The sequence below is a fragment of the Globicephala melas genome, chromosome 20 (assembly GCF_963455315.2).
Source record: "Globicephala melas chromosome 20, mGloMel1.2, whole genome shotgun sequence".
NCBI lineage: Eukaryota > Metazoa > Chordata > Mammalia > Artiodactyla > Delphinidae > Globicephala > Globicephala melas.
The window spans coordinates 12,221,927-12,229,753 of NC_083333.1; the positions used below are offsets into that span (position 1 = coordinate 12,221,927).

The window sequence follows — 7,827 nt, forward strand, 5'->3', positions numbered from 1 at the left end:
CATAATGTATCCGGATTAACACGCTAGTCTCTGGTGGGGTCAACATTTGAACTCAGGTCCCTGATACGATAAAGGTGGGCCCTAAGGCCTGCGGGAACCCTAAATATGTGAAGGACTCAGTAGATGAAGCACAAAAAGGCCCTGAGCACTGTCTTGAAAATAGTAAGCCCTCAACAAGTGATGAACATTATAATGACTGTATACATAATGATAAGAATCACCGGGGTCCCTTACAACTGCGGAATCAATCTCCGGGGAAGGGGCCTGAAAATCTATTTTTAAAAGCATTCCCGGTAGTTCTTAGGAGCCTAGAAGTTTGGGAAACACTATTAGGTTTCCTAGGCTGCTGAATCCTCATGCTGCAGCACAGAAAAGTGGGCCCTCCAGAACTCACCTAGCACTCACCACCCACTGTTAGAAGTGCCTGTGGGCAGGGATGCTAGGGTGCCACGTCAAGGGCGTTATGGAGCTGGAGGTTAAAGGAGTTCAGTATGGGGTCTAGAGCCACCAGTCGGGCAACAGAGTGCAGGGGCAGCAGGCCATCTACAGCCAGCTCCACACCGCACTCAGCTGGATCTCCCTGGGCTGTTTTGTTCAATAAGTATTTACTAACGCCTTCTGGATGTAGCACTGTGCTAGGCACAATGAGGGAGAGACGTTTCACTGTTGTCCATCTACTTCACGCCTAGGAGTACATGACCACGGGAGAGACTGCAGAGCATTTGAGACTTAAATCAAGGAGTAGAAAGGGATCCAATAAACAGCAGGAGCATGCCCGCAGGGAAGTGGGGGGGGGGGAGCTGGGAAGCCCAGACCTCAGGGTTCACGGGACCGAGAGACAGTGGGATCATGAACATTTCCCATTATCAACTCCTGGTGCCCCCTCGTGGCCACTTGGTGAATCACACTTTGCCTTTGCCCTGCCCAAGGTCAGGCCCCCTGGCAAAGCTGTCCCTTCCAGATGTATCTTCTCAACCTTCCTGTTACACCTGCAGATCCAATACGCTTCCCACTGGTTAAGAAAAGATCTTAAAACACCACCTGGTGACTCATTACACATTTATTGTACATTTTCACAATCTGGATGCGCCACAGAATTGGGGGCATGGGGTGAGGGAAGGGGGGCAGGGGATACTGGGATAATATGGGGGGTCTAGAACACAGCACCCTCACCCCCAGCATCTCTCCCTACCCTTTCACACCACAGCTTCGATCTCCCTGCTCCCCCTCCACACAGGAACCTCGACTGTGGGGGGAAGAAAGAGTTTAGGGGGTGCCCTCCAGTGGCAGGTTAAGGGACTGCACCCTCAGACCCCTAAAATTGTGCCATTTAAAAAGACATTAGACCCTTCCTTCATCATTTCACCTAAGGAGGAGACCCGGAGAGGGGCAAGAATCCCCGTCTTGCAGCGCGTCCCATGCACACATTGGCAGTGACCAGTACTCCCAGCCTGAGTTCAAGGGGGCAGTCAGAGGAGCTGGGCAGTGACGGGGCAACACCCCCCAATGAGGGAGGAGGGATTTCAGTTCAGCCCCCAGCAGGGGTGGGGCCAGAGATTTCAGGAAGGAACTGGAGGGATTCTTTGCCCTGCCCCATCCTCCCCAAGGCAGTGATGACCCCCCCGACACACTGGCAGCCACCTCTCCCAAGAGAGATCAGATTGTGGCCAACCCCCAACTCTCCTGGTGGGAGGAGGAGGAGGCAGATCAGGCAGATGGGAGGGAGGGAGACCCCATGGGAATGTCAACTGAGCACCCCACACGGAAACTGGGGAGCAGGAATGTGGGGAGAGACTCCAAGTGGCAGAATTATTGGTCCATCATAACACACTGAACTCCAAGACACTTACACACCAGCTGGGGGGAGGGAAAGGAGGGACAAGAGGTTTGGAAAATCGGGGTAGGGGAGGCAAACTGGACTAGGGGGGCTAGGAGGAGGCAATCCTGGGGGCCAGAAGAGCCTGGCTCCCCAAAAGCCCAGGCTCCCCACCACCTGCAAGTAACGTCATGCAAATGAAAGTGTGATACAAGGACCAACAGGGACTAACTCCTCAGTAAAAAAGAAACACAGGTTGAAAGACTGAACAGAAGAGAAAATGGGGGGGAGAAGGAAACCAAAAGGGATGTCAGTAGGCAAATGGATGCTAATTAACATGCTGGAAGCTCCCAAAAGACCTTGGGATTCTCAGGACCATAAGGGACCAGTCTCGGAGCCTCCCAAAGATGCAAAGAAGATGCACCTAGGGAGGCCTGGACAGTTGCTTTTTATAATTTTTGCAGGGGGTGGAGGTATGGGGAAGTCCAGGGCGGGAGGAAGGATCAGCTAAATCCAAGGGAAGGAGGAAGAGGGGACTGCATAACAGATGCAAATGAAGGGGACTTGGGGCTGGTCAGGAAGAAAGGGAAGGAGGGAAAGAGAAAAAGGAGGTGATGAGAACCTCAGGAAGGGGTGTTAAGGACAACCGGAAAAAATCTTCTAGTAATAAAACTACAAACAGACCAAATATATATAATATTATATATGTATAAATAACAGCTGGCTATTTACAAGGGGGCACACACACGACACACACACACACGGATCCAGGGAGGTGGGCTGGAAGATATGGCTGAGAGGTGGAGGAGCAGCTGGGGGTGGGGGGGAGAGGCCCTTCTCTGGGCAGGGCAGGCTCCTCAGGGGTTTAAGAGCTGAAGTAAACTGTGGAGAGGGAAAGAGAAGGAAGAAGAGGGAGAAGGGAGAAAGAGAGAGAGAAAGCAGTGTGTCAGCCCGGCCCTGCTCCCATCTTCCCCACCTCCCAGCCGGTTGACATCCCTTCCCCTCTTGGCCTCAGGTTCTCCATCTGTAACACAAAGAGGCTGGACAGGTCGGTTCCAAGGTCTCTTCAACTCCACGGTATGGCCTTGGGGCCACAGACCCCTAATTCTCTGGGCCTCTGAGACCACAGCTCTCAGACAGTGGGGTGGTTGGCTTCCTAGCTGTTTCTCAAGCCCCTGGGTCTTTGCTGCTCTCCCACTCCCCAATTCCAGGGTTCCCAGACTGGGCTCCTAGGCCCAAAGGGTCCTCAAGGGAGCAGTGGGGATCCACCAGCTTTCCTGTTTCCAAAAATCTTAAGAGAAATTGCCCAGATTCACGCAAAGAGCAAGCTAAACAGCTTCAAGGTTTGGGGCTGTGTATAAATCAGAACTTCTATTGGCAGCTATATGTGCTTTCTGCTGAATAGTAAAAACTAGGTTAATGACCTTCAAAACCCAGAAATGACAGGGGAAACCTCTTCAGGAAGGGGCCCTAGCCACTCCCACCTACTCACCGATGATGATGATGAGGATGATGGCGCAAATCACTCCCAAGATAATCATCATCTGGGGGCGAGAGGGGAGGGTCAGTGAGACAGACCATGATACTCCCATCCACCCCCCACTCCTCCTACCTGCCCTCCCGCCTGCCTCCACCCTTACCTTGAGGTTTTTCCACCAGTATTTGCGCTTGAGCTTGGCTGCACTTGTTTCAAACTGGGAGGCCCCTGCTTGGAGTGCATCTGCACGGTCGTCCAGCTCCGACAGCTTCTGGTCCCGCTCCAGGACCTTGTCCACGTTCACCCTCATGATGTCCACCACCTGGGGGAAGGCCCGCAAAGCAGGGGGAGTGTGCCAAGGCCCATCGCAAAGGGCACTCCTCCACCATGAGCCCACATATAGAACACGCACCCTGATGCTGCCTGGCTAACATGACAAGAACATACACAGAACATGCCTAGCATAGCCGCAGATGCGCCAAGGCATGCTGGTAGGCAGACATCTCAGATATCACAGCAGCACCCTCTATTTACCGAGCCTCAAGCAGCCTGCCGATCACCAGAGCACACCCGCCCAGGGTGAAACACCCCAGGCTAGCAAGGCTGACTGACACCTCACGGCCCTCCCAACTGCATGCTGACAAGGACCGGGCATGACATATTTTTGTCCCCAAACTCACTGACATGAAGTGCCGTCACCCCCAACCCCAGATGGGCCCGCACACCTGTTTCCCAACCCTCAGGGTCCTTCCCACTGGCCTGACACCCGCCCCCCACAACTCACCTCATCCACCTGGGCCTGGGTCTGCTGCAGTCTCCTGTTACTGGTGAGGTTTGGAGGGGGCGCAGGGGGGCCTCCCTCCCCAGCCGGGGCGGCAGGGGGGGCGGTGGCAGCCGTGGCCGACCTGAAGGGCAGGGACGGATCAAGACCCAAGGCCTGGAGCCCTTGGCTCCGCAGCCAGGGCCCCGCCCATCCGCCTGTCCATCCATCCGTCCCTCCCTTCCTGCTTCCCGGGAAGAAAGCCACCCGATGGGAACCCTGGACTCCGTCCGGCCCCGCGAGCGAGTTGTTGCGTGACCTTGAGTGAGGCCCCCTCCCCCCCGGGCCTCAGTTTCCCCGCCTGTCAAATGAGGGTGGACCCGAAACGACAGGCGGCAGCGATGACAGGGGCGGGGCGGGCGCACGCCGGGTCCGCTCCCTCCCGCGGCCAGGGCCCGCGCGGCCAGCCGGGGACGCGGGGCCCTCCGGCTGCCTGCGCGCAGTCACTGGCGCCGGCCTGGTCTCGGGATGCGGGTCGCGCCGGGGGGCGCAAGTCGAACCCCGGGCCCTCCCTGGGCCTGGGCCTAAGGGCGACGGCCGGCGGCCGGCGCAGGCCACCCGGTGCGGGCGCGGGCGCGGGCGCCAACTCACATGGCGGGGGCAGCGGGCGGAGAACTTGGCAGCAGCAGTGATGGCGGCGGCGGCTAGCGCTGGCTCCGACTGGCGCTGGCTGCCCGGGACAGGAAGATGGCGGCCGCACGTCACTCACATCCGGGCACTGCAGGCGGGGGCGGGGCGCGGCGGGCCTCTAGTCGGCAGCCGGGCCGCGGGGGCGGGGCGCGGAGGGCGGAGATCGCGGCTGGCTGGGCAGCTGGTCTGGCGCCGCGGACCCCAGCCACTCCTTCATCGCCTGGGAGCCCGGAGCCTGGTGGCCGCGGCTTCCCCACACCAACAGCTGGCCCACCCGGTCTGACCACAGCTCTCCCCGTCGTCCCCGTGCCCCTGCCTCCTGGCCCTTACGGCACCCTTCAGCCCCAAACACGTCGTCCTCCTCCTCCGTGAAACCCATCAACCGGTCCGCACCCCACCCAGCCCCAGGTCTCGGCCTGCCCCCAGGTCCCAACGCCTGCGGACCCGCCTTCAGCATGTGGAATGGGCGGGCGGAGGGAAATCAGAAGGGGCAAGTGCAGGTTCCCGGGCCATGCGGATAGCTGGGACCCCGCTGGTGAGGTGAAGTGGTGGCAGTTGGTCCCCAACCCCTTGACCTGCAGATGGATATCTCAAGGGAGGTCTGGGGCCCCTGACAGCTGAGTAGGGGGGATAGCAACACGATCCTCACAGCTGAGGTTCAGACCAGGGGTCCGTGGCAGGAGAGGCCTGGCTGAGGTGGGGCAAGCTTAGGGCGCCGGGAGGAGGGCACGGGGCTGCCCCGTGGGGCTGCTTCAGGTGGTGGCTGCAGACTGGCCTAAACCTAGCTCTGTCCCAGAGTGGCGGCAGCTACCCTGGCAGCAGCAGGAGGGCTCAAATCCCAGGCACAGGGCCTGGGCGAAAGGACAGGACTTTTGCGGTGTGTGTGTGTGTGTGTGTGTGTGTGTGTGTGTGTGTGTGTGTGTGTGTGTGTGTGTGTGTGTGTGTGTGTGTGTGTGTGTGTGTGTGTGTGTCCTCTCCCGTTGCGTGTGTGTGTGTGTGTGTGTGTGTCCTCTCCCGTTGCGTGTGTGTGTGTGTGTGTGTGTGTGTGTCCTCTCCCGTTGCGGAGCACAGGCTCCGGACGCGCAGGCCCAGCGGCCACGGCTCACGGGCCCAGCCGCTCCGTGGCATGTGGGATCTTCCCGGACTGGGGCACGAACCCGCGTCCCCTGCATCGGCAGGCGGACTCTCAACCACTGCGCCACCAGGGAAGCCCAGGACTTTTGCTTTTTTGTTGTTTTGTTGTTTTGGTTTTCCTTTAGGCGGAAGGACAGTCAGTAGGCAGGGACGGCACCTGCGGTACTCAGGTACTTGGTACTACTGTACGTGCAGATTAACCTCATGGGTGTCAGCCTAACAGCTCCTGTCCTGGCTCTGGACCCAAAATATACTACTGGGACCCGGTAGGAGATAATCCACTACCCCTGTCGTCCCTGACGCAGCAGCTGACACACCCACCCCGCTCCTTTCCAGAAGGACTGGCCCCCCTGAGGCAGGGGAAGATGGGAACAGGTGAGCTGCCTGTCCGGTGGGATGGGTCAGGACCAGCCTCAAGAGTGAAGAAGAAGACCTAGTGGCCCGGGGGCAGGGGTGCTCACTGTGTCCCTGGAAGGGGGGCAGGGGAGGCTGGTGGCCTTGGTCTCTGATACAAACAGGAGCTAGCTTCTTCCCTCCCCCACCCAGGCTTCCCAGGGCCTCCGGGTGTGACAGCCTCCCCCATGCAGCACCCCACCCCCTCCCAGCGGAAGCCTGGGACTGGCTCTGTCACCAGAGGTGTCATTTCCCAGCTGTCCGGGGGAGGTGAGTGAACTGGGAGTGTGTGTTGGGTGTGGGGACCCAGCAGATCTAAGATAAGATGCGCTCAGCTCCCTTCCCCTCCCAGGAGCCGCCACTTCCCTGGTCCTTGGGCACTGACACAGAAGGTCTGGGTGGCTCAGCCTATGTGAAAAGGAAGAAAAGAGCAGCTTCCCTGATGGTCTCAGATGATGCTGTGGGAGACTAGCTCTTGCTTTTTGGCCCTGAGATTACTTTACTTTCTAGCCAGAGAACAAAGACGCCAAATTCCAGGCTTTTGAGTTCAAAAGCCTCAGGGTCTGGGTCTCAGACAGGTAAGGTTGGAAGGAGGTACAAACAGGCAGCGCTCCCCACCCACACCCTGCCCCGACACCCTATGCTAGCAGGGGAGAAGCTAGTGGAGGACCAGACACGATGATAGACACGGGTGTAAGAGTGATCCTCATTCCCCAACGGCCAAGTCCAGGGGACATGGAAGGGACGGAACCCAGAATACACTGGGGGAGCCAAGGCCATGCGGTGTGGCTTGGAAGGCTGGCACATTGCCATTGCTCTTGGATCCTGGGGGCAGCAGCAGCAGAACAGAAATGAGAGCACATGGACCCATGGAGGCGGGGACCCAGGAGGGTTTATCCCCAAGAGAGGACGCGCAGCTCACCGAGCAGCCCTCCCCACCCACCCCACCTATGCTGTGGTGCTAGGGAACTCCCCACATTTACATCAATGGTGGAGGCAGGAGAAGAGGTGGGGGTGGGGGAGACCAGGTGAGTTCACCTGGGAATGACGAAGAGAATGTTTTCTGCAAGCAGCTAGAATGGAGACCCAAAATAGAGGTAAATTGAACTAAAGAAAAATAAAGTAATATATTTGCATAACTGAGATCGTAGCTTCTACATTTACCTGCTTCTGGGGGGTGGTAGCCAAATTTCCAGGCTCCACTCCCAACGCTCATTCAAAAGATGTGCGAGGGGGCCAAGCACCTCCAATGATTCTGACGTAGGCGGCATGGCAGAGACCTTTAATAAAGGTTTAATAAAGGTTTTCTTTTATTGCTTTTTTCCTCTTCTAACAACTGACTTCAAAGTTGGGGTGGAAGGGAGCTGGGTCATTGCCCCACTGACTCATGAACTTGCTCCATCCACATGAGTCAAACTTGACCAAACTAGTAATTAATTTCAGAGACCTTGTGTGTCCCTCAACACAGCATGTACAGAAAAGGCCTTCTAATTAGGAGAATCATGCCCCTGGGAGGGCTGCATGGAATGGGGACCAAGGGCCTAGCCCCCCTCACAA

At 57.7% G+C, this 7,827-nt stretch overlaps 1 protein-coding gene across 1 annotated transcript; it reads right to left on the reverse strand.

The window, feature by feature from the left end:
• Positions 1 to 1,042: 1,042 nt before the first annotated feature.
• VAMP2 (vesicle associated membrane protein 2) lies at positions 1,043 to 4,858 on the reverse strand. Its single transcript, XM_030861510.2, has 5 exons — positions 4,705 to 4,858; positions 4,078 to 4,198; positions 3,457 to 3,615; positions 3,309 to 3,360; positions 1,043 to 2,698 (listed from the first exon to the last, which is right to left on the reverse strand). Coding segments are annotated over exons 1-5 (351 nt in total). The 5' UTR covers positions 4,707 to 4,858; the 3' UTR covers positions 1,043 to 2,681.
• Between the last annotated feature and the right edge of the window lie 2,969 nt (positions 4,859 to 7,827).

Excerpts from the sequence above, each read along its gene's own strand:
- VAMP2 (XM_030861510.2), bottom strand. Across the intron at positions 3,616-4,077 it reads CCCAGGCCCAGGTGGATGAG|GTGGTGGACATCATGAGGGT; the intron begins GTGAGTTGTGGG and ends GCCTTCCCCCAG. Across the intron at positions 3,361-3,456 it reads ACTGGTGGAAAAACCTCAAG|ATGATGATTATCTTGGGAGT; the intron begins GTAAGGGTGGAG and ends TCTCGCCCCCAG.